This window comes from Triticum aestivum, chromosome 3B (assembly GCF_018294505.1).
Source record: "Triticum aestivum cultivar Chinese Spring chromosome 3B, IWGSC CS RefSeq v2.1, whole genome shotgun sequence".
NCBI lineage: Eukaryota > Viridiplantae > Streptophyta > Magnoliopsida > Poales > Poaceae > Triticum > Triticum aestivum.
The window spans coordinates 77474867-77500633 of record NC_057801.1 but is presented as its reverse complement, the minus strand read 5'-3'; the positions used below and the strand labels follow the sequence as shown (position 1 = coordinate 77500633).

Here is a 25767-nt window from a genome sequence, read left to right as displayed (position 1 = left end):
TTGATCATGTACTTTACCAAAGTTACACACTTCATCACTAGGTTGACCCATCTGCTCGCAAACCCCAATTTATACATCATTGCTTCAAGGAAAGCCCACTCTACCCGGTCATATGCTTTGCTCATATCCACTTCGACCGCAGCAAACTCTTCCTTCCCCGACCGTTTGTTCATCAGGAAATGTGAGATTTCATATACCATGAGGATATTATCAGTTATCAACCGTCCATGTACAAACACACTCTGATTATCCGAGATGATCTGTGGCAGAATGAGCTTGAGGCGATTCGCCATAACTTTGGAGATGATCTTGTATAGGACATTACACAAACTTATGGGCCTGAGATCCTTTATCCGTGACGTTTTTTTACCTTGGGTATTAGCACTACATGAGTATCATTCCAGCCCACCGGCATCTCACCACCCTCCAAAACATGCCGCACCTCATCAATGATGTTCTTGCCCATCAACTGCCAATATTTCTTGAAGACCACCGCAGGCATGCCATCCGGCCCCGGTGCTTTGAGGTCTCCAATCTGATCTAGAGCAATTTTGATTTCCATATCCGAGAATGCAGCAGTAAGGCTATCATTCATAGCACTAGTCACCTTCACAGGAACATCCCGGAGAAGCTCATCATGTTGGCCATTGCCATTGGAGGTGAACAAGTCCTGAAAATAAGACACGACATAGTTAGTGAGCTCTCTTCCTTCCTCTACAACTACTCCATCCTCCCTCGTAAGCCTCCGTATCCTATTTGCCTTCCTTCTTGCCGAGGCATACAGAAAGAAAAACTTTGTGTTCCTATCCCCTTCCTTCAGCCACCAAACGTGAGCTTGTTGCCTCCACTTAATATCAATTACTTCCTCTAAGTGATCCACCAAACACCGTAGCCTCACCTCCTCATCCACCTTCTCCGATGTGACACCTTGCTTCCTACAAGCTTCCAACTCTCGCTTTGCCTCCTTTAACTTCTTCTCCGTATCCCCCACCACATCCTTGCTCCATCTAGAGAGGTCTCGAGCCATGCCCTCCAGCGCCGCGGCCACATCCATTACTCCTCCTTCGCGTACTCTTCTCCATGCTTCCTCCACCACCAAGTCACAACCCTCTTCCTTCAACCACCGGGCTTCAAACCGAAAGCATCCCCGTCCCTTCTTCCCCCTGTCCCCCATCTCCTCTGTGTCTACCACCACCGGCTGGTGATCGGAGTGCCTCGGGAACTCATTTCGAACTCGGAACTCCGGAAACTTTGAGCACCATTCCATGTTGGCAGTAGCCCGGTCGATTCGCCCACAAATATAACCATCCGCACGCGTATAGTTGTTCCACCAAGTGATAACATCTCCCTCGTATCCTAGATCACTCAACTTGCACTCCTCCAACGCCTCCTTGAACTGGTTCATACACCCCTCCGATCGGTCCACACCCCCTCTCTTCTCCTCATTAGACATGATCTCATTAAAATCTCCCAAGCATAGCCACGGCCTACCCTCCTGATGTTGCTGGTTAAGCAAGTGCATCGTCCTCCAGGTTTCCTTCTTTCTTCCCCACTGCGACTCCCCATATACTCCAGTAATCCTCCAAGTTGAACCATCCTCCTCTGTTATGTCCGCATCAACGTGCCTTCTACCCACCGATCGCAAAGAGAGATTGATTCCCCTCCTCCAGAAAATAGCCACCCCGGCTCCTCCCTTCTGAGTCCTTCGCACACATATTTGCCAAATCTAGCTTCCACCTATACGGCTCCAACTCCTTCTCCAACAGCTTTGTCTCGCACAAAAACAGGACATCAAGATCCTCCACCCTCTTGAGGTCCAAGAGGCCATGAATTGCCAGGCCATTCCCGAGTCCCCGACAGTTCCAGCTTACAATCATCATTGCGTCCGGCGGGGCTGCTCCTGCAGCCCGGACGATATCGTGTTTGCTGGAGACGTCTTAGCTGCACCCACCATCCTCTCACCCCCATCTTCCACTCTTCCCTTCTTTCTCAAGTTATCCTCCTCCCCCCCTCCACATTCCTCTTCTGCCCTAACACACAGCCCACCACACTGCCTTCTTTTGCCACCACCGGCCCTTCCCTTCTAACCTTCTTGTATTTCTTCGATATATGGCCACCACTGTTCCCTCTCCCATCCTCCCTCGCACCGCTCTCTTCCACTGCTGCCTTCATGTTTTGCATCTCCGATTGGTGCACAACCCCCTTGTCTACCTTCCCATCATCCACCTCCACCTCCATAGCTGCTCCTTTTTCCTCCACCACCACGCGGTCCGCTCGTGGTCCCCCCCCACTGGCATTAGCATCTAGCATCTCCTTGCTTTCACCGTCGGCATGAAAGGTTAGCCTCTTTTGAAGCCCCCCACCCCCGCTCGCCTTAGTTATCTTGCTAGGGCTAGTGACCTTTTCTCCTTCCTCCGTCCGACCCTCTCCTGTCTTGGGGTCAGATTTTCGCCAGCTAAGGCTATCACTCCGAGACCTACCAACCAACCTCCCGCCACCATATGATCACCCACTTCCAGAGCCACTCCCACTCCCACTCTGGTTGCTCCTCCACATCCTTCCTTCCTCTAAACCACGCCGTCTCCCCATATCAGCTCGCAACCATCGCCCATACTGCGCCTCTCCCCCTTATCAGTTTGGTAGAACACCCTTTGTCCACATGTCCAATGATTCCACAGATATAACAGAAGTCAGGGAGGTACTCGTACTCAAAACGAAAAAAAGGCCTCTCCTTTTCGACATCTCCTTCATGTTCATGCCCGTTCTCCTCATCACTCTCAGACTCCTCATCCAGCGCAACTCCCCTCATTATCGGTTTGTTGATCGGCATACGCACCTTAATGCGCAAAAACCTTCCTACCACCGAGCCATCCACTCCGAAGTCCATCTCCACATACTTGCCTACTAGGTTTCCAATCTCCTCCGCCATCTGCTCCTCCATCTTCCCCAACGACAAACCAAACACTCTGAACCAAACAGGAACCTCTTCAAACACGTATTGCTCAATTCGCTTGCTCGGCACAAAATCCACCATCACAACGAGATCATTATCAAACATCCACGGTCCATCCTCCAACGCCTTGCGCTTGCCTGACTCTTGTTTGAAGGTGAACATGAAAATATTCTCACCCAGCTCTTTGCAGTCCACGCCCTTCAGGGGACATCAACACTTCCCAAGCGACAGGAAGATCGCATCCGGGTGCGCGGGCCTCTCCGACATCACCTTCCCCACCGCCTGAATCTCACCCTTGTTCTCCTTTGCCCGCGATGTCCACCGGATCTTCACTCCTTTTCTCTCCTCCTCCGACAACTTCATCTTCTCCATCAGCCCCGCTACCTTCTCCATGGCGGCTCGGACACAACGCCTGTGACGGAAACCCTGGACATGTGTTTTACGATCGTGTGCCCTAGGAAGCACCCGAAAGGCTTTTGGTGGGGGACGAGGGAGCCCCGCAGGGCGGGCAGTGCGCCTCGCCGTGGGACGGCGGAATCACTCAATGGCACCCACCGGCGATCAGATTTGAGCGCTCGGGGTAGACGCACAACGGCAATCAGGAGGGAGCAAATCGCCTCCGTGATCGCCGGACATACCAACCGTCACCGTATGCGGGATGGACATCATCTAATCATGCCTTGATTTGGTCGTTAGGACAACTCCTAATTGCCACAGTTGTTGTGTGTACGTTGGGGGGTCACTTAGGAAAGATAATGTTTACTTGTTTAATACTAGTAGAGAAGTAGATATTTCTGATTGCGATTATATTCATAATTTTGATCGCACAAACGTTGATCTACTTAGCTAACTTGAAACTGTTAGAGAGAAACTATTGATAATAAACATGTTGACAGTATTGATGTTTACAATATTTACATGTTGCTAAAGATAATAAGGATACCCCCCACCCACCCACCCACTCAATTTAAACTAGATTCAACAACCAGGTAATATATATGAATTATACGTGCTTCGCAACCCCAACCTAGATGAATTCTCTGTCTTTCGAAATAGGCTTTCGCTCCGCTTTATAAATAAAGTCATAACCATATCCATACAAAAGTTACAAGTGCCAGGGAGTATAAAGTACTGTTGGGGCATCAACACAAACATGCACAAGAAAAGCTGAAAAGAAATAAGGAATCAGGTGTAGTTATATCACAAGGTCATGTTTCCACGATCTCAATTAGTTTTTACTTGAATGATGCTGCAAATCTCCATAAAATCGGGTCATTTCATAATTGAATAAAAATGAGGAGTCGGAGATTATACGATCTCAGTTAGTATTTACAGTTATGCTTTTGCAACACTGGACATGGTTCCGGGTACTCAATATATTGTGTTTTGAGAGGTGTAGATGGATAGGACATACTCCTGCTCGATCTGAACCCACAGGCAAGGGCTTGTGCTTCTCGCGCGAAAGGAAGCAAAATATACATATTGAGATAATAACGGCCTTGAATCGTCACTTCACTTTTCAGGATCATGCCCTGATTTATTTGGTTATCTAATCTTGGTTGGCCCTAATCAGAAGATAGGTTATGACAAAGTATTGATTTGTCACCTGGATAGTCAAAACCATCACACTATTGGAATTGATGCCTATTTATTCAGTGCAAGTCTTCTCCCTTCACACGATGATCCAGTCTATGGGAAAATGATGTAGGGAACTACTATTGATTGTGATTATATTCCTAATTGTCATTTAACTTTTCTATTAGGGAACTTGAAACTACTAGAGGAACTATTGCTAATAAACATGTTGACACTATTTATGTTAAAAAATATTTGCATGATGCTAATTATAGCGCGGATAAAACTACTGATAAACTGAAATTATATTGATATCGAGGAATACAAAGGCCAGCACAATGGATAGACAACTGAACATAGAACAATCAGTCAAAAAAGTGTAGGGCGTTTTGGTGCCCATGCCCATCTGCACCCTGTTAGAAAACAATTCATAACAAATTAAAAAAATCAAAAAAATCCAAAACAAATTTTGTGCGATAGACAATTTGATGCATGAGGTCCGCTCCAAATTTCAAGTCATTTGGACATCTGAGCAACTCTCATAAAAAAAGACGAATCGGACCAAAACAGTACATGAACGGTAAACATTTTTACAGACCCCCAATTTGTCTTCTTTGCTGAGAGCTCGTCAGGTGTCCAAATCATTTGAAAATTGGAGCAGACCTCACGCATCAAATTGTCTATCGCACATTTTTTTTTTGATTTTTTTGAATATTTCTAATATTTGTTTTGATTTTGTTCGTCTGATGAATATTTTGTAGGGCTCGGTTTGGCTGAAAAATCTTTTGTAATTTGGCTTGTGTGCAGATGAGCTGGAGGATTGTAGGGCTCGGTTTGGCTGAAAACAAAACACACCTTCAGTTTGCGGTTGCTGAATCACACACAAGCCAAATTACAAAAGATTTTTGGGCCGCATGAAAAATAAATGTTAAACGAATAATAGGAAAAGATGTAAGCCCAAGAAGGTGCAAGGAAAAGCCCATGTAGGTTCGAGAAGGCGGTGGCAGTATCAAACCTGGCCAGATGGGCCGTCACGGCACGGCATGACCCGACCTAGGTTATACGGGCCCGAATGGCACGCGAATTACACGGGCCGTGCCGGGCCGGCACGCGTGCTGCCTTACCAGGCCAGGCACAACACTATTATTAAACGAGCTGGCCCATCCGCACGTCTAGCCATCAGCACACCCATTATTTAGCCTATTGGGCTACCTATTAAACTATAATTTTTTTTAAAATAATTAAAAAAACTAAATGGGCCGTGCCGGTCCGTGCCCAGCCTCTAGGTCCAGGCACGGCCCTATGCGGGCCCCATGCCAGGCACAACCCGATTAGCCACGTGCCGGGCCGGCCCATCACGGGCTAGGCACGCGTGGTAACGGGCCGGCCTGCCAGGCACGGCCCAGTTGGCCAGGTTTGGGCAGTATCACCGTCGTCCTCTGATTCCTCTCCTATTCATGATAAAAAAAAACAAAAATATTCCTCTCCTAATCTATCCCGGCATCCCATCTGATCCTCGTCTTCTCCTCTCCGCGAAGCCAAGCCAAAGCCAAACCCTAGCTCTGCCGTCGCCGAGATCTCGCATCTCGCTCCCATGGCGGCGCCCAAGCCCATCTGGGTCCGCCAGGCCGAGGAGGCCAAGCTCAAGTCCGAGGCCGACACCACCGCCGCCGCCAAGGCCGCCTTCGACGCCACCTTCAAGGCCCTCTCCGCGACCGCCCATGCCGACCAGTCCCCCCAGGACGCCGACCCGGAGCGCCACGACAGGCCCTCCTCCCCCGCCGAGCCCGCCTTCCGCCCCGCCCCCGAATCCGACTCCGACTCCGACGACGACCGCCCCCGCGCCCCTCCCGGCCCCGTCGACTCCTCCAAGTCCTCCGCCGCGGGCCCCGGCATCGCCGGCGGCTCCGCGGGCGCGCCGGCCACCTTCACCGTCGTCGGGAAGGACCGCGACGGGCGCAGGGTCTCCGTAGGCGGCGCCCGCGTACGCGTCCGCATCTGCCCCGCGGCGGGCGTCGGTGGTGACGACCTAGATGGCGGCGTCAGGGACAACGGCGACGGATCCTACGCCGTCACCTACGCAGTCCCCAAGCGCGGCAACTACATGGTCCACATCGACCTCGACGGCTCGCCCATCATGGGGAGCCCCTTCCCCGTCTTCTTCAGTGCAGCCACCGCTGCCTCCGCCGCGGCAGCCTTCCCCACCACCTCGTCCGCCTACCCTGCTGCCTCGTCCGCGTACCCCAATATGCTCAACCAGACCATGCCCAACATGCCAAACTACGCGGGCTCCATGCCCGGTTCCTTCCCCGGCTTGCTCGGCCTCATCCCTGGTGCCTCCTCTGGCGCTTCTGGTGGTGTTGTCCTGCCAGGCGTTGGTTCCACGTTGGGTGAGATATGCCGGGAGCACATCAATGGGAAGTGCACCAAGGGAACGGACTGCAAGTTCAGCCACCCGCCACAGCAGCTGCTCATGTCTGTCATGGCTGCCACTACGTCCATGGGTGCGCTCAGCCATGCTCCCATGGCACCCTCCGCGGCAGCCATGGCAGCCGCTCAGGCTATCATGGCTGCTCAGGCGCTTCAGGCACATGCTGCTAAGATGCAAGCTGATTCCAAAGCTGCAGAGCAGGCTTCATCAGGTAACACCTGCCAATTCTTATGAAATTCTCGTAACATGTGCGCTCTATTGTTGAACTAGTAGGAATAATTAAAATTTGCCTGATGGTCCTGTGTTCTTCCTCAGTATGCCGAATCAATAATACAGACATGTTAGGTTGCAAGCCTATATCCTATCTCTATAATATAAGGTTCTTAAATTGCACTGCACGCCTATGTAGCAAGTCCAGTTACAAAATCTTAATGCAATTTTGTACTCACTCCGTATCAAAATGTAAGATGTTTCTTTAGGCTATTTTAGCCTACAAACACGAACGTCTTATATTTTGATACAGAGGTAGTATTATTTAGCATGACTACGCCTTAAGGTTTACCGTATACTATATGTTCTTATGAGTTATTTCATGCACTTTATTTTTTTAGTTATGTCGCTCACCTGCATGTTGAGTCCTTGTAGGTATGACGGAAGCCGAGAAAGCTGAGACTCTGAAGAAAATTGTTCAGATTAGCAACCTGAGCCCAATTCTTACAGTGGAGACCATTAAGCAGCTATTTGGGTACTGTGGCAAAGTTGTTGATTGTACTATCACAGACTCGAAACATATTGCTTATGTGGAGTATTCCAAACCAGAAGAAGCAACCGCGGCATTGGCCCTCAGCAACGTGGATGTTGGTGGTCGCCCCTTGAATGTTGAGATGGCTAAATCTCTTCCTCAAAAAACTAGTATTGCAAATAGCAATTTACCTATGATGATGCAGCAAGCTGTTCAGATGCAGCAGATGCAATTCCAGCAGTCACTGATGATGCAGACGTCAATAGCCGCTCAGCAGGCCGCTGTACGTGCAGCCACCATGAAAAATGCCACTGATGCAGCAGCTGCACGGGCTGCTGAGATAAGCAGGAAGTTGAAAGCAGAGGGCTTTGGTGGGGAAACTGCGGAAGAAAAGGATGCCAAAGAGAAGTCGAGGTAATGTTTGACTAGTTGGATTATACATGAATCATTGTCATCTTTTCCAGTATTATGGTAACAGATAGTTCTTGTTCCTGATTTTGCTCTACTTATACATTACAACGTGAGATTAGAAGCACACTGTCTTTACTCAGGCAGTTCTTTAGTTATTGGTTGTGTGAAAGGGATTTTTTATATACATTTTTATTGTACATGCCTTAATTTTTTAGGATATAGAAACACATGTTTGTTTTGAAGAGATAGCTTCCTTTTTGATGATGTTCTATTTATTTGGCATACATTTCATCATTTACGTTTATGCATCTATGGTTTTATGGAACATGTGAAGTAGAATGTGATATCTCAGAGTAGGACTATCAACAGCATAATTTATTTTGGTTTAAAACTGCAGAAGGAACCCTGACCGGTTTATTATTGGCTTTACAGATCGCCATCGCCCCCTTCTCGTAGATCCAAGTCTCGGTCAAGATCACCTATCAAGTACCGTCGGAGTAGGCGGGATCGCTCTTACTCTCCGCCAGTTAGACGCTCCCGGGATCACCGATCACGATCTCCGTCGAGATCTCACCACTCAAAGTATGGCAGTGACCGATCATATAGGGATGATAGGGACAAATATAGCAGGTCTGGGAGAAGAGAGAGTGACAGGTCTCGTGATCATTACTCATCTAGTTCAAGGAGGAACAGGAGCAGAAGTATAAGCCCGAGGTCTAAGAAGCCATCAAGAGCTGATTCTCGTTCACCGAAGCGGCAAAGGGAAGAAAGTTTAAGCCCATCAAAATCAAGAAGGTCAGCTCGTGCTGGCTCAAGGTCACCACGACATCATAAAGGAAGCAAGTCATCACCAACACGCGATCAGCGTTCTTCTCGTCGTAGCAGGCATTCAAGATCCAGATCTCAAGAGAGAAAGCATCGTAGCAGTGATAAGAAGGATGTAAAAAAATCTGAGGGGCAGGATGACAAAAAAAGATCTGATAGAGGTACTAGAGGTGGCAAAGATGAAAGGTCTGTAAAGGACGCAGTGGATAAGAATGCAGATACTTCTGTTGTTGCTCATAAGAGGAGTTCGTCTGTATCTGAAGATGAATTGCTGGATATTGACAATGGCAATCGCAAGAAATCTAGACATGATGCTGCTGCTGCCGTGGAGTATGACAAGAGGAAGAATGAAGACAGTATTGAGGATGTGGATTCTCCAAGGTCAAAATCTGAGAAGAGAAGTTTGGGAGAGGATGGTGATAATATTCAGAAACATGACACAAGTAGGAGTACGAAGATGAAGACAGATGGCAAGAAGTATGACAAAGACGATTCTTCTCGCAAGGACAGAAAATACAGAGAAGATGAATCAAGACATTCCAGAGATAAAAGTTCGCGTCATTCATCTTCACGGTCCCATAGAAGTTCAAGGCATTCCGGGGATAAATACCATAGGGATGGTACTGACCAGCATGAGTCGAAGAAATCAGAAGAGGGCACTCGAGCTAGGAAATACAATTCCCTTGATGATCCCTTGTCTTCAGATAAAAAGAACCTTCATAAAGGGAGGTCTCCTGATAGGATGGTTAATCAGTCGGAAGCTGGTTCAGACTCTGATGGCTTCAAGCATGGCACTGAAGTCAGGCTGCGAAATGCTTCATTAGAAGGAGCAGATCTGGTCATCCAGGAAGACCAGCAATTTGCTGATGAAACTGGTACAGATAAATGCTCAGCAGATGCTCTATTGCCTGCATCAAAGCAGAAAACCGAGGAAGATATGTGCTCTACTGTGTCTGACATTAATGGGCAACATGGACTTGAAGGAGATGGCGCTTTAGGGGGCACCGAAGAGTCTGCCATGTGATATTAACCACAGTGTTTACCTGCCACATCATTCAGTTGGCTGATTGCAGAGTCTACTCATACAATGGATGCATTGCTGAACTGGTGTTTGTTATCTCCTCTCTGATTTAGGAGTTTTATTTGCAGGATATGAAGATCTTTTGGAGAGCTTCAGTGCCGACCAGAGTGTTCATCTGATCTATAAAAATGTATTCCTCGTTAACTTAACTGATGGAGATTTGCTCCTTGGAGTAAACTTCTAAATGTAACACTGGAGATTGTAAGGTGATTTAGCACAGTGAGGTCAAAACCAACCATATATATTTGTCGTTGCAGGCTTGTGAAGAGTTGGAGCTGATTCTGCGGTGTGAATTGAAGATTCAAGGGAGTGCGCACTTATCCATACTCAAGTAAAGTCCATTATGAAAGATTAAACAACTTGTCTCTAGGCTATGCTACATTTCAGTTGGCATGCTTTGGCTGGTGCAATGGTCTGAGATGTTTATCTACATACTGTAAACATATTTTGATTGAGTTTGCATTATGTGCTGTGTCTTTGCGTATGATTCTCTCATGTGCATCTTTTATCAGTAATGATCTGATGATTCAAAAAGTTCAGCAGCTTAATTGATCCGTATGTTTAAGTTCAGTAGTTGTTTACTCCTTCCGATGAATGTAGACAATTGTGCTGTAGAATTTATTTGTTATTTTGTGTGCTGCTCAATTCTCACCAAGTCTGCCTAAAATAAATGTCTTGAGTTTGTGCCATGGCATTCATGATTTTTCTTTTTTTCCTTTCCTTTTCCTTTTTCCTTTTCCCCCTTTCCCGAGTGACAGGGGCTCGCTTGAGAAGGCAGTGTCTGACTGATGTGAGGCAATTGTTGATAAAGTCGGAACATTTACTCCAGGGTGTTCCCTTGATAGTTCCAGAGATAAGCAGCATGCCTTCAAATATTATCATTCCTTGTCTTCTTTTTGCTCTTGCACACGTTTGTTTGTTTCGGAAGCACCTGTCCTCTGCAAAGAGTAACTTTGTTAGTTACTCCTCACCTGCTGTGACTGGTGCTGTGGTTGGAAAAACATGTGCAGGTTTCTTGAAAGCTGGTTGCTGTTGGAACTTGGAACATGTTTGGGAGGGGACATGCCGTGCTAACTTTAAAAGCTGCTTTGTGTGTAGAAGAGGTAAGGATTTATGCTGTGGACTTGGTTAGAGTGAACACCAGAAATACTTATCCATGTCCAGAAAGCAGTCATGATAGATAGATAGAGAGATATGTTTTTGTGCCATATAGCCTATTCCATTGTCCATTGGACCAGATTTTTGATAGGAACTTTGTACAGTGTTCAACAAATTAAAATAGTATGCAACCATGTCAGTTTCGTAGTTATAAACTTGATGCCTTTTCTGCCTTTTTTATTTGCTTGTGTTGAATAGGATGGCTACAGTACAATGGACGTAGCAAGTTTGTTCCAGGGATCAGGATCTTTCTAAGTACTGTACGTGCTAGATCGTTTTTCTAGTCTCGCCCTGTCACTGATTGAGTAGCGTCTAGCAGTTGACAGACTGAGCCAACTAAACAGTATTGGTGAGTCACTGATAATGTGGTTGCTTGGATCTATTGAATGCATCTCTCGAGATGTGCTATTGGGTTTTGGGTTGATGTTTGAGTCATATGGGAGGCATAGTTCTAGATATACCAGCATTAGCTGTTTTACAGGGAGAAGTAAGTGACAAGTATCACCCCGCACCTACAAATTGCTCAATGTTTGTTCCATGAGACGTGGTGTAGCAATAACACACATAGTTCCTATGCAAGTTACAGAAATTCAGCCTTTAATGTGTTCTGCTCTTTTGCTTCCCACCTATTGTGTTGGACTGGGTTCTTGATAGAAAAATTCGCTCTTTTGTTTTCACATTCTTCAGCAAGCTACGGCGTGCTAGCATGCCAGGGTTGTATCTGAAGAAGTCTATAGTTTGTCCTGCTAGATCGTATTCTTTCGTGTGCCAGAGATGACAAGATGAGCAAATTAATTCTTATAAACGAGTTAAGATGATTTGGTTGTTTGGATTTGGATTCACCCCTTGCAATATGATGCCGCCGTTCTGATGCATAATGGAGTATCACGCTGACATGAGCCAAACTGTCAGCAGCGTGCAATGGTTCATTATCACCTAGCCTAGTAGTACTAGTATGTTAGTTGTGGTCGGCAGGGGCAAGTGCCTTGAATCCATCGAGCACTAATTAAGCCTCTAGTTGTTTTTCCTGCCCAAGTTGAATCCGGGTGTTGTTAATTCCTCTCCAGTTACACGAGGAGATTTGTTTTCTTTACTCTTGACAAGGCGGCCAAGTGGGCGAATGGAGTGCATATCGTATCCTGTTGATGTGCCTGTGATCGTATAAAAAACCTGGCATGATGAACATCGGGAATCAAGATCCGTGCATGCCAACATGTCGCCGTCTCATCCCTTCCCCCCTCGCTGTTAAAATATGTGCATTTTCTTTGTAACTCTTGTGCCGCGTACGCAGGTAGGCAGATTGTGGTGACCAATGCTTGTTGACACGGTCTAAATTATGCCTAAAAATATTTATGCTTTTGTTTCGCGTGTGATTATATTTATTATATCACATTGTCTAATTTTTTTGGCATGATCAACAAAGAGGAAGATTAACGCGTCGCGTGCACCCTCATCGGTAGTATAGTAATTGCTTGTTTGTGGGTTATCCATGCTCGTTGACATGGTCTAGGATTGCATGCGTGATTTTTTGTATTTCGTTTCATATGTGGTTGGATATCTCGATAGGTTTGTGCTCTAAGTATGACCAGACGAGGGAGAAGAGCAAGATGGATCTAATTATACAATCATCTTTATACCTGATCAAAAGTCAGTCCGAACACGATAAGAATAGGGAGCTCTTTGTCTGGTCCATTTGGAAGGGACAAGGACTTGGGAGTCAAGTGGACGCGTTGCGAAAACGAAAATAAGCTAATCACTGTTGCTTTAATGACCTTGTTGTCATCTTGATGCAAAAAAGATCAATGCGGGTGGTTGCAGACTTCGCGGACGTGCTCACCTCCATTGCATCCCTACTTGACAAGGACCAGGCACGTGGAAATTGTCAATGTGCAATCATATTTTGCAATCCCCGCAAAACAAAATTAATCTTATTTTATAAGTGAAATGGAGAAAAAATTACAACCAATTATGCATGAATTCTTGAAGGTACTTCTGGACCTGGATGTGTGCACAGCATCCAAAATGGAACCCTTGACATCCAACATGGCCGTGTATATATATATGTATGTAAATTTATTACTTGGACGAATGTGATGGGTGCACCCCTAGCCAATGGTAATTCCTTGCCGTGTTGCTTGTGGGCTATCAACCTTCGTTTGACATGGTCTATCCAGGCATGCACAGCACGCCTGGTTTTGTATTTGTTGGGTGGGTGGGTGCGTCGTTAGGGTTCGTTGGGCAGCAGCTTTGACTAGACGAGGAAGAAATGCAAGATGGCTCCAAGTAATAATGATGCCGTCCAAGTTGGTCAGAGGTGACAAGACGCGGCAGAGTGGACGCATGCCCGTGCGGGACAAAACGTACAGACGTGTGGACAGTGGCTATGTATAATCGTCCTCTTTTTTAAAAAAAAAGTGAAAAATGGAGAAAAATTTACAGCCACCGGTGCATGGCTTCTGGAAACTACTGCTGGACCTGGCCTGGATGTGTGCACGGCATCCAACACTGAACCCACGGCACATAAAATTGCTCTCGTTTCAGACGCAAAACAGTAATTCTTGACAATTTTGCTGGTTCTAGAGCAACACACAGCAAGGTGGGACAATGGCCGGAAAGCGACTCCACACATATCTTGGAGGGAAATCTCCCTCTCTATATCTTCTCCACGCCCCCCTCTCCCCCCCTAATTAAAAATTGGAGCACCACCACTCTCTGCTCCTACGGCTAAGCCAAGCAAGCGCGAAAGCTGAGCAGATCAGATCAGGTGGAGCTGAGACAGAGATCCGACCCGGTGCACCAGGCCGCACACATGCCCCACCTCGCAGCGTCCCCCGCGTCCGCGTTCGCCGTCGCCGGGTTCCGGCCCCCACCCCGCGCGCCGACGCGGGCGCGGGCGTCTGCCACGGCCGGAGGAGCCGCGCGCACGGCCACGGCGGTGCAGCAGCAGACGCAGCAGCCGACGTTCTACGACCTGCTGGGGATCTCGCCGGAGGGGAGCACCTTCGAGGACGTGCGGGCGGCGTACCGGCGGATGGCGCGCAAGTACCACCCGGACGTGTCCCCGCCGGACGCCACCAAGGAGCACACGCGCCGCTTCATCCAGGTGCAGGAGGCCTACGAGACGCTCTCCGACCCCAGCCGCCGCACCAGCTACGACCGCGCCCTCGCCCGCGGCGTCTGCCGCCTCGCCTTCTCCCCCGCCGCGCGCCGCCACGACGCCTCCGCCTTCTACCACCAGGTATTAATCAACCAGCCCACTCTGCCCGTCTCCTCCGTCTCGATATCTCTGTTCTTTCCTGTCTGGATAATAATGGAATGGAAATTGTCTGCATCATGGTCTGCTCCTCGAATTAATTCCTGACCACGTCTCAATCCGTCTGTGGTTTCATTCACCTCGTTTTATTTATCTTACTTATAATTATTATTAATCCTTCAAACTGAATTCTACGAGAACTTGTTGAGTTCAGATGGTTCCACAAATGAGCTTCACATTTTGATGCCTTGTGTTAATACCTGATAGTAACATTTTAGGCTAATCCTCAATATATTTAACAAGATTCCTCAATAAAATACCTCAATAACTCTGTGCTAGCCTATTTATTCAGTTAAGACACCTGTTAACTCACAGTTTAACATATCAGTCATGTGGGATCCAGCCTGGCTTGAGATGGCTGGCTGGTTAATCCAGAAGTATTCTAGGACTGAAAAAAAAAATACTTGATTGGAGATCTTCTAGTTTAGATCCCAATATTTGGTGCTTGACGACTAACCACTCCATATGCTTGATGCTTGACGACTAACCACTCCATATGCTTGATGTATCACCTTTCAATCACAAACAGACAGAATAAGAAATACAGAAACCCTCCCTTATGCAATCTTATATATGAATATGAATGAATTCAGCGGATGTAAAATATATGCACATGTGGCATGATGATGGCTGGTGTCTGTTCAGATGGATTTAGAGAAGTCATTTTCATGCTAATAATTTGGAGAAGAAAAGAAAGAATCGCATGAGTGAGATTTGTTAACTTGGTGTTGTCAGATTTGACACGAAATCCAAAAAGTATTAATAATTTGGAAAGTGGTGTGTCCTACGTCTACGTGTATGGATGAAAATTGCAGGAGTGAGCTATCTTTGATGATGTCTCTTTTCGTATCACTATTGATGATGTTGAATTAACAATACCCGTAGCAATTGTCAACCATTGTTATGTCATGCTCTTTGCGAAAAGTTCCAACTTGCTGTAGATCTTTCTCTGTCTCCACACTAACTTCTTTCCTTTGTGAACCATACTACAGGAGCAGGAAGAGAGGTCTGGATGGAGGACGTCCTGGGAAGGCCAAATATCCGAGCTGAAGAAGCGGAGCACGGTGAAGGACGCAGAAGAGAACCTATCCTGGGGAGCTCAGATGCGAAGAAGGGCTGAACAATTGTGACAGTGCTCCTCGGACACTCTTATGTCCACTAGCCATCCGTAGCATCTAAACTGTCTATATCTTTGAGTAGCAGAAGTTAGAAAGGTTATGCTTAAGAAGCATGGTTAGGATCGGAGTTACAGCCATGGCGCTGCTCGAGCCTTGCCTGGTGTATGTTAAACCATACTACCATACATAGCTCACAGCAAACATATAGTTCGAATAGGTGCCAGGATGTATGTCGAACCCAACGATGTCGCTCCTCCTTGGATCTTACCTGATGAAATGTAAATATAATGAGACAGAAAATAATCGAAGCTAGTTGTATTTTGAGTCCATGATTTGACTCGTGGAATTCTCTTGAGGTGATGTGTTGTGCTTTTTAGTGGTTGGAATTACGAAGAAAGGAAGCCATGTGTGCATGGATATCCTTTCAGTGGTTTCAGATGAAGGGAGTGGTGTGGACTGATGGTGTTGATTTTTTGTTTGCAGTGCACTATGGGCCACCCGTTAGGCAAAGTCATGTTGGTGATGGCTGATGAATATCCTTCTGGATGTGGCTGCGGTCGAGAGTCACTGGACTTATCTATGGATGGAGTGAAGATTCAGCATCCTTTGTATGGTTTAACTGTTCCTGGCGGTTTGAGTTTTTATCTGCACACAGTTTTTTCAGTTTCTAGAGTCTTTTTTTTTATGCAATATATGTCTCTTGGGCATCAAGAAAAAGGCCGACCTCTCCACCGTGGAAGAAAAGAAATGGACAACTACTTCAGCTGGCTAGCACAAAATACATTTTACTCAAGAAAAAAGTGGTTCATTTATGCTGTTTTTATTTCCTCCATGAGCATTTTTTATTATCTTGTATCGCTGTTTCGCTAACGTCTTCCTAAATGCATATGCACGCAATGTATGTGTTGAACAAATACTCAGATTAACGCGTCGACGTCTTATCGTCGTGTATATGTACCAACATGTTTGTTCGACGAATGTGATGTGTGCAATGGTTAATTACTTGCTGTGCACACGAGTTGCTTGTGGGTTATCAACGTTCGTTGCCATGGTCTAGCTAGGCACGCACGCCTGATTTTGTATTGTTTCGTAGTACTATATGGGTGGATATGTCATTAGGGTTCTTTCGAAAGCAGCTTGACTAGACGAGGAAGAAATTCAGTTGGACGATACTGTCTTCACGGGAACGTGTCGGCTGTTTTGTGCGGTATTGAACACGGCCTCGAAAAGGGTGCATATATTTTGGCTACCGAAAGGCTGGATGACCTTATCCTTTAATGGATCTTTTGTCAAGGAAACCGGGGAATCAGGAACCAGTATGATTCTCAGAGATTCAAAAGGATCGGTAATCTTTGCAGTTTATAGATACTTGTTCAATTGTAATGACGCAGTGGAGGTGGAGATCAAGGCAATCATAGAGGGTCCGATTCGTTGATATAGCAATCCAAAGCCCCCATCGTGATCCTGTCTGACAATGTTGATGCCATTGCGGCTCCTGCTCTGCTCTGCGTATGGTCATTTGATAACCAAAATCAAGCTTCTCAGAGTTTATTCCTATGAAGTCAAGTCGTAATCAAAATAGAGTAGTTGATAGTCTTGTTAATATCGGTCGGTCTGAAGGTAGCACCGCTTGTTAGTTGCCCCAGCTCCTAGACAGTGTTTCAGACCTCTATTATCTTGGAAAGAAATTTTCTTTAGCCTTGAAAAGAAAAAGTCAGTAGGACCATGATAAGACCGACAAGAGTGGACGCATGTTTGTGCGGCTCCATTTGAAAGCAACAAGGACCAGACGTGTGGAAAGAGTCCATGCATAACCTATTTTTTTTCTAGTGAAATGGAGGATAATGTACAGCCACCGATGCATGAATTCTGGAAGGTGCTGCCGGACCTGGATGTTGCCCAACATCCAACATGGAACTCATATAGCACACACACAAAAGAATGCTTGCTTGGTTTCAGATAGATAGATGAAAACAGAATCCTATGGTACCGCAAACGAGAGCCGTGGTTTAGTGCCCGGGTGCATCTGCATCTGCATCTACTCCCTCTGTTTCTAAATATTTGTCTTTTTAAGATTTCAAATGGGCTATCACATACAGACGTATATAGACATATTTTAGAGTGTAGATTCACTCATTTTGCTTCATATGTAGTCACTCGTTGAAATCTCTAGAAAAACAAATATTTAGGAACGGAGGGAATAGGTGTGAACAGTAAATTAAAATAAAATAGTAAAAAGGTTAAAATTCTGATATTTTTTTTCATTCAAGATGTTTGAATGCGTGTAGAAATTATGTTGTTTGAACAGTCAAGGAGGTTGCCAAAACGAAACAAATTTTGACTGAAATAAACTTTGAAAAAGAACACTGTTTGAACTTGATTTGTTTTCCTAGCGCTTCTCGAATGTCCAAACACCACGAAAAGTTGCACTCGCCTTGTACATCCGACCATCTTGGATGCCAATAAAAAAAAGAAGCCATGCTCGCATAGACATCCTTTCACTGTTGATTTTTGTTTGCAGTGTACTATGGACCACCCGTTAGGCAAGTCATGTTGGTGATGGCTGATGGATATAGTTTTTTTTTTTTGAAAAATCTTGCCTGCTTTATTTATTCAGAAGCAATTGTCATAGGTACAAGATCCGGGTCATGTGGATTGCCCAACCAAACATGTCTACCTATATCTAAGTTGCAAGCAAATTTGGCGAGATTATGAGCTTCAAAGTTGAAGTTCCTACGCTCGAAAACAAAGGAGCAAGTAATGAAACTATTACAATGGTTCAATATTTCATGCACCAACGAAGCATTGGGGCCTCCTGTCCCCTTGTTGATGTCATTTACCGCCTCTTGGCAGTCCGATGCCACGTGAATCTTCTGCTGTCCAAGGTCATCCGCCAGAGCAAGAGCTTCCCGGCATGCATATGTCTCCAGGGTAAGGGGGTCCGTGATGCCATAGTAAACCATCGCCGAGGAGCCCAGATAGTGCCCATCCTGGTCGCGGCAAAAGGCAGCAACCGCTCCTCCTCTTCGTGAGCGAACCACAACCCCATCCACATTTATTTTCGGTGCCTGTAGGAGGAGGTAGCCACCAACGGTTGGGGTGGTGCAGGTACAAAGTGTTCGGGCACTCGTCCAACCACTAGATGACCAAGCTCATCGATGTAATTATTTATAAAAGAAGCCGTTTGCTGGGGATTCTGAAATATAGATTCATAGATAACCTTTCTCCTCGCAAACCATATAGACCATAGTGTGATGACCATCCTTGTGAAGCTAGCATGGTCCAGTTTTTCATAGAGATCAAACAGCCAAATTCTTGCGTTGGATTCATCGTTTTCAGCCATGGTTGACACCAAGTTTTCCTCTGACAGGGCCCACACGCACCGAGACATCGTGCATGCAACCAACGCATGTCTCCACGAATCCTCACACCCACACAACGGGCAAACTTCTCTTTCTGACATGTTTCTTCTCTTTCTAACATGTTTCCGATGGATATAGCTATGGGTGGTTGACGACTCACTGGACTTACTATGGGTGGAGTGAAGATGCAGCATCCTTTGTATGGTTTAACCGTTTCTGGCGGTTTGACTTTTACACACAAAGTTTTTTCGATTCGCAGAGTCTTCTTTTATGCAATATATGTTTTTTTTTTGAGCATCAAGAAATGGGCCGACCTCTCCACCGTGGAAGAAAATAAATGTACAAATACTGTGAGAGAAATAGGCCAATCTCTCCACCGTGGGAGAAAATAAAAGGATTAACAACTTCAGCTAGCTAGCTAGCTACCACAAAAAACATGTCTATTCTTTTTATAAAAGAAAAAGCATGTTTATTCCACTAAAGGTTGTTCTTTTATGCTTAAGTTTATTTCTTGTACGAGCGATTTTTCTTGCTCTTTCGCCAGCAGTTCCCATTCATATTCATGCATTGTGCGGTGAGCGATTATGTTTTCGTACAGCCAGGTTTTTATTGGGCTCATATATAGCCACAGATCTGGAGATTCTGGTATTCACAAAATACAAGGGTAGCTGCCTGCCTGGCGGTGCAACCCTCAAGTATTGACACTGCAGGGGCAGTGCGAAGCACTTTGTTGTGAAGCACGTGAAATGCCATCAGGCATCCTTGAGTGAGTCAGGACTCTGAGCCTGCGACCGTCCACCCTAACCGAAGAATGTTGTGGCTCAAGGACTCGAGGACAGAGAGACGAGCAAGGTTCGTAGCACTGATCCTTGCTCATGTTGCACTCGATGATACTCCTAACTCCTGTGCAGATTTGGGTGACCTCGATGAGATCTCCTTCGTAAGAGACAAGAACGCGGATGTGTGGGATAGTTTTTTCTTCGGTTTTTCGTTAATCAATTGGGCAACTCTCTTTTTTAATTAATGGAGGCACTGATGTCTTCAGTTTTTTTAAAGATCGATCACACGATAGATGTATCAGCTGCAGAAAACATCGAAGTGCCGTTCAATTTGACGAGGTTGAAAATTCCATAAAGATGAAGTAGACAAGCTTTGTGCTTGATTTTTTTTGACAGAGCTTTGTGCTTGATGGCATGGCTCCAAAACTTCTCACATGTGCGTGCATGCGTGCGCTGCGCACCCATGTGTGAGAGAGGGCTAGGCCACACCATCACCATCAACTTGACATGCAATTCATCTTTGAGTTTTCAAGAGACTAATCTCCAGGGTTGTTGTTCTATTTTTAAACATTAAGTACAACAGATGTATATGTGCCAATTTAGCAATAGGTGTGTAAATCACATTGTTTCATGACTTTCACTATGTGCCAATTTAGCAGTAGGGCGATCGTTGATAAATTATAGAAGGTGTGTATGACAACTTTAGCAAATATCGTAGCAGACTTGAAAGTGACACAACGTTTCTTTAAATTGTGTTCAATCCCTATAAACGCATTATCGCGAAGCGGCACTTTGATGAGGCGTTGTAGTCCTTTGTTAGAACGGCCTTGGGTAGGATGGACTGTCGTAGGCTCGAAGTCATGACGCGACTCCTTGAAACCCTCTCCCTAACTCTCGACCGAGGTCGATCCGAGAGGCGATACGGCTCCAAGGACTTGCCCCTACAACGTCTTGAGAGCAGGCTTCTAGATCTCTAGCGTCGATCTGAGTCGCGATGCGGCTCCTCGGACTCGATCCTAGAGCATTTTAGGAGCAAAACTCGAAGATCTCTAGTGCCCTCCCCTTAGTCTATTGACGTGAGTGAACCTGTTACATGCCTATGGAGGCCTTATACAGGGGGTGTGCCTTGACAAATGATTTAATGCTGCCCATGGTGGTGGGTATGTAGGAGGTGTAGTGCGATAAAACTAGGCCCATGAGTCCATGAAAATTGGCCAAAGTTGAAGGTCTCCATAGTTTACGGTGCACCACTCAGCTTCATCCATGCATGAATGGGCCTTTGGCTAGTTGGGCCTTTTATTTTGCCTTCTCTTGTGACTTATTGACAACGACAACTTGCTTGGATTTTTGTTGTCTGTCTTGGACTTGTGTTGATTTCCCTGAGCTTTCTTGACTTTTGTTGACCACTTTGGGCCTTGTTGACTAGCCACAGCCTATTTTTTTCTTCATTTTTGCTTTATTTTTGTACTTTTTTATACTTTTAAAAAACATTTGAAAAATGTTGAACAAGTATTTGAAAAATGTGAATGAAGAATTTGTACAATATTGAACGTGTATAAAAAAATTGTTGATCATGTATTAAGAAATGATGAATCCTTTTGATCATGTATATAAAAATGTTAATCAATTGAAAAACATTGAGCAAGTATTTGAATTTTTTTAAATATGTATAAAAAATATTGACTATGTATTAAAAAATAATGAATTTTTTTATCATGTATATAATTTTTTAACCAAGCATTTGAAAAAACATATTGAACAAGTATTTGAATAATGTTAATCAAGGGTATGGAAAATGTTAGTTGTGTATAGAAAAATGTTGACCATGTATTAAATTTTTTAATCTTGTATGCAATTTTTTTAATCAAGCATTTAAAAATGTGATAGGGAAATCTTAACCATATATTAAAAAATAGTTTTTGTATTGAAAAAATGTTAAATGTGAAGAAAAATGTTGTTAACATACACAAAAAATGTAGAATTAAAACCAAAGGAAACAGAGAAAACTAAAAAATTAAAAACAAAAACTGAAACAAAATAAATCAAAGAAAAATAAATAAAAAAAACCAAAGAAACAAATGCAAAAAGAGTGAAAAAGAAAAAAAAACTGAGAGAACCGGCTCGAATTGCCTCAAGAGAACGCCCCGCTACTACTACCATGAACGAGAAGCGGGCGGAGTGGCTAGCAGGGTCGGTTCTTTCTTTCGGTTTTCTTTTACCTTATTTTCAAAACATTTGATTTTTTTAATTGACAAAAAAATTTAAAGGTCACAAACATTTTTGTATGCGTGAACATTTTTTGATATTAGTGTATATTTTTCCAATTCGTGTTTTTAGAACATGACTATTTTTAAAATTTCTGAACATTTTTCACTTTCGTGCACATTTTTGAAATTTAGTACATCTTTAAATCCTACATTTTTACTAACTTCCTATTGTACTCCATGTTCTTGGGAGAAAGCCAACTAGAAAGTCAAAAATCAAGCAAAAAAAAAACATGTCTCTATTGCTGTAGTGGGTTATCCCAATCGTTGTTGTATAATTGCTCAACAACTCGTCGCAACAAGCGAGGATGATGACATGAAACGTGCAATGCTCAAACTACCACCGAAATATGGATCTTCATGGTAGAGCCTGCTTCATGTGTCATTACCCCCTCCCAAAAAAATATACATGAAAAATAGCCACGCATCACAATCTGTAAGCTAAGGATAGAAGATCCAATTATTGTGTTCTGTAGTATCAGAAAATAGAAGAAGAAAAAGGCAAAGAGAAACCCACCAAACTCAGGCGGTGGGGCACACAAAGACAATAGGTGCACGCATGACATCATGCCTGGTGCGCGGCATCATCATCAGCGACCAAAGAGCAGGTGAGTCGAGGTGTGGGCACGACGCAGAGCCTGGTGGCACGTGGAACAGTGAGGCCGAAGACATCACGCATGTCGAGCTCCGACGGCGCCATGCCGTCAGGGAGTGCCAAGTTGAACCCATGAGCGAGCTGCGCGACAATGAGCTCCAACGAGTACAGGCCGAGCGCCATGCCAGGGCACGAGCGGCGGCCGGACCCAAACGGCAGGAACTCAAAGCACCCACCCTTGAAGTCGACCCCAGCGGCCTCCCCTTCCCCCTCCATGAACCTTGAAGGTCGAAACGCGTCGGCGTCCTTCCACGTGCTGGCGTCACGACCGATGGCAAAGACGTTGATCATGACGCGGGAGCCCCGGGGCACGGAGTAGCCGCCGACGACACAGTCCTCGGCATTCTCATGGTTGAGCAATGGGATGGGTGGGTGCAACCGGAGCGTCTCCTTGATGACGCACTTGAGGAAGGGAAGTTTGTCTAGGTCCGACTCGTCCACGTTCTGGTCGAGACCCACTGTGTCGGCAAGCTCCTGCTGCAGACGTCGGAGGTCGTCGGGGCAGTGCATCATCTCCGACATTGCCCACTCGATCGCCGACGCCACCGTCTCTGTCCCGCCAAACATCACGTCCTGTCGTACATACATACATATATGCATGCACATTTTAGTTTAAAAAACATAGTACTGGTAACAAACACATTTTAGCTTCCCTGTATTATTAAAGAAAAAACACATTATGATACTCTCTTCGACGCATATTACTTATTTGCCGTTTAAGTGGATGTATCTGGATGACTAAATACATCAGTTTGAGTGACAGGTAATATGAATCGAAGGGAGTATTCTGAGCTATGTCGAGGTAAAATCGAGCGAGGTAAGACTTGCGACCAAACTCAGCTCATTTTGTAGCCGAGCTGCAAAAGGAGGCTAATAGTAACTCATTTTCTTTTGGGTTGATCTGAAGTTAGAGCTAAGAATCGAGTTGATCTGAAGTTAGTGGCTTGTGCACCGCCACTACATTTGAACGATAGATCTACTCCCTCCATCCCATAATGTAAGACGTTTTTTAACATTACACTAGTGTTAAAAAACGTCTTACATTATGGACCAGAGGGAGTACCTTATAAGCGTCAGAGTAGATGTTCTACTCGTGGGTTTAGTACAACCAAGTTTGTGAAAAACTGAAAAAACATGATCAAACCAAATTTGAAAAATCTGAAAATTTAACATATAAACTTTATAAAAATGTTTGAGGATCTTGTAAAATTTCAGCCAAAAATAACATCCGAGGAGTTCTCACCGAATAAAAAGACAAAATCAATGTTGCTGAAAGTTTACAAGAAGCTCGAACATTTGATAAGGTTTGATGTCTCAGATTTTCAGATTTGGTTTGATAACGTTTTTTCAGTTGTTTTTGCAAAGTCGGGTGTAGTACACCCCGAGTGTAGCGGCTACTTTTCGTATAATAAGCATTTAAAAGTTGACGGAGTCGGTCCGGTTCTTAGTGTCAATAAACAAACATTTTTTTATCTAATACAGAAATTCTACACGGCTCTTGATGTCTAGATCTGGGAGCTAGAGAGTTGACTGAAGCTTACCTAATTCTTAGAAAAAATCTATTTTTGGCGCATATGGCAGTAAATAATTGACGGAAGTTTGGATCTACCACGTACCATGATCATGGCCTTGATGTTGTCACGGGTTAGGCGGAGCGTGTTCTGGAGGTCGTCCCCGCGGTCGCCGGCGGCCTTCTTGGTTCTCGCCTCCGGAAGGAACGCGAGCATGTCATCCACCATGTCGGCGTCGACGTCGTCGGGGTTCCTGCCCCTCTTCATGTGCTCGTCGATGATCTTGTCGATGAACTGGTCGAGCGCGGCGCGTGCGGCGCGGAGGCGCACGTTGATGCCCTGCGGGTCCGCCCAGCTGAGCCACGGGATGAAGTCGCCGATGCAGAACTCGACGAAGAGCTTGGAGAACTCCTGGAGGATGGCGATGAACTCCTCCTGCTTCCCGGCGTCGCCGGCGGCACCGGCGCCGAACGCGGCGCGGAAGGTGACGTTCTTGGCGAGGTTGAAGATGAGCTCGCCAAGGTTCACGGTCTCGCCGCTCCGCCGGGCCACGGCGCGGACGAGCGCCGCGGACTCGTTGCGCACGGCGAGCCACGTCTCCGGACGGCGCCGGCTGAAGAGCTTCATCACGCACAGCTTGCGCATCTGGCGCCAGAAGGGCCCGTGGTGCGCGAACGCCATGTCGGCGCGGTCGTAGGTGAGGTAGGTGGCGGCGAGGCTAGCCGGCCGGTTGGAGAAGGCGGCGTCCTGCACCTGCAGCACCTCTTGAGCGTACTCCGGCGTCGACACGGCAAAGGCGTGGACCTTGCCCAGGCGGAGGTGGAGAAAGCCACCGTACTTCTTCGCCAGCGCCGTGAGGCCACGGTGCGTCAGCTGGTCCATCATTGACATGTTGCCGACGATAGGAAGCGGGTTCGGCCCCGGAGGCAGCGGCGGCGCCCTGCCCCGCCGCCGCCGCCGCTGCAGCATCACGAAGACCACCGAGGCAACGAACAGCCAGCTCAGCGGATCTTGGAGCCATTCCATGGCGATCTTGGTCAAGCCCACCATTGCTGGTACTCGAACTAGAAGCTCTAGTTCTTATTGTTTTCTTCTTGGGGTATTCTACTGTGTGGGTTTTAGACTGGAGTAACGCTTTTCGAGTAGAGCCGAGGAGAAAAGTTCGAGGGTGCCGGCCCAAAAATCAGCAAAGCTCACGAGTGAGATCTAAGAGCATCTATAACCGGACGTGCAAATCCGACTTCTCTATGTCCGTGGACGTGGACGCATCCGGACGGGCCCTCATATTTTGCTCCTGAAATCCACATATTTCAAATCCAATGAGGATAGTATTTTGCAGCTGAATGCAAAATTTTCAATCACGCATTTAATGATGAAATTGGAAAACTGTGCAAAACGTTATCCCTCCATGCTCAGGAACAACATTGTCACCCTGAAACTGAAACCCTTGGTCATAGATACGTTTCGGATGCTCATCCTCTACGATCATATTATGCATGCTCACACAAGCAGTCATCACCTTCCACAACTTCTTAGTGCTCCAAGTTTCTGCTCTTGGGCAAATCTCTTCCTCTTCTCTTCTACAGGAT

The 25767-nt window shown here is 45.8% G+C and overlaps 3 protein-coding genes across 5 annotated transcripts; 2 read left to right on the top strand and 1 right to left on the bottom strand.

Annotated features, from left to right (window-relative positions):
• Window positions 1–6010: 6010 nt before the first annotated feature.
• On the top strand, window positions 6011–11853 carry LOC123068711 (uncharacterized). Of its 3 annotated transcripts, XR_006431960.1 has the most exons (5): window positions 6011–7170; window positions 7605–8115; window positions 8545–10148; window positions 10276–10349; window positions 10777–11853. XR_006431960.1 is itself a non-coding variant. In XM_044491333.1 (3 exons), the coding sequence occupies exons 1-3, from the start codon at window positions 6123–6125 to the stop codon at window positions 9959–9961; spliced, it is 2976 nt and encodes a 991-aa protein (XP_044347268.1). In that variant the 5' UTR covers window positions 6011–6122; the 3' UTR covers window positions 9962–10502. The 3 variants fall into 3 exon arrangements, 1 of the variants encoding a protein (XP_044347268.1); XR_006431959.1 differs by lacking the exon at window positions 10777–11853 and having other exon boundaries at window positions 10276–10502; XM_044491333.1 differs by lacking the exon at window positions 10777–11853 and having other exon boundaries at window positions 8545–10502.
• Window positions 11854–13435: 1582 nt separating this feature from the next.
• LOC123068712 (chaperone protein dnaJ 20, chloroplastic) lies at window positions 13436–15936 on the top strand. Its single transcript, XM_044491334.1, has 2 exons — window positions 13436–14414; window positions 15482–15936. The coding sequence occupies exons 1-2, from the start codon at window positions 13986–13988 to the stop codon at window positions 15617–15619; spliced, it is 567 nt and encodes a 188-aa protein (XP_044347269.1). The 5' UTR covers window positions 13436–13985; the 3' UTR covers window positions 15620–15936.
• Window positions 15937–22449: 6513 nt separating this feature from the next.
• On the bottom strand, window positions 22450–25347 carry LOC123064858 (cytochrome P450 84A1). The gene is made up of 2 exons (XM_044488263.1): window positions 24284–25347; window positions 22450–23240 (listed from the first exon to the last, which is right to left on the bottom strand). The coding sequence occupies exons 1-2, from the start codon at window positions 25226–25228 to the stop codon at window positions 22578–22580; spliced, it is 1608 nt and encodes a 535-aa protein (XP_044344198.1). The 5' UTR covers window positions 25229–25347; the 3' UTR covers window positions 22450–22577.
• Between the last annotated feature and the right edge of the window lie 420 nt (window positions 25348–25767).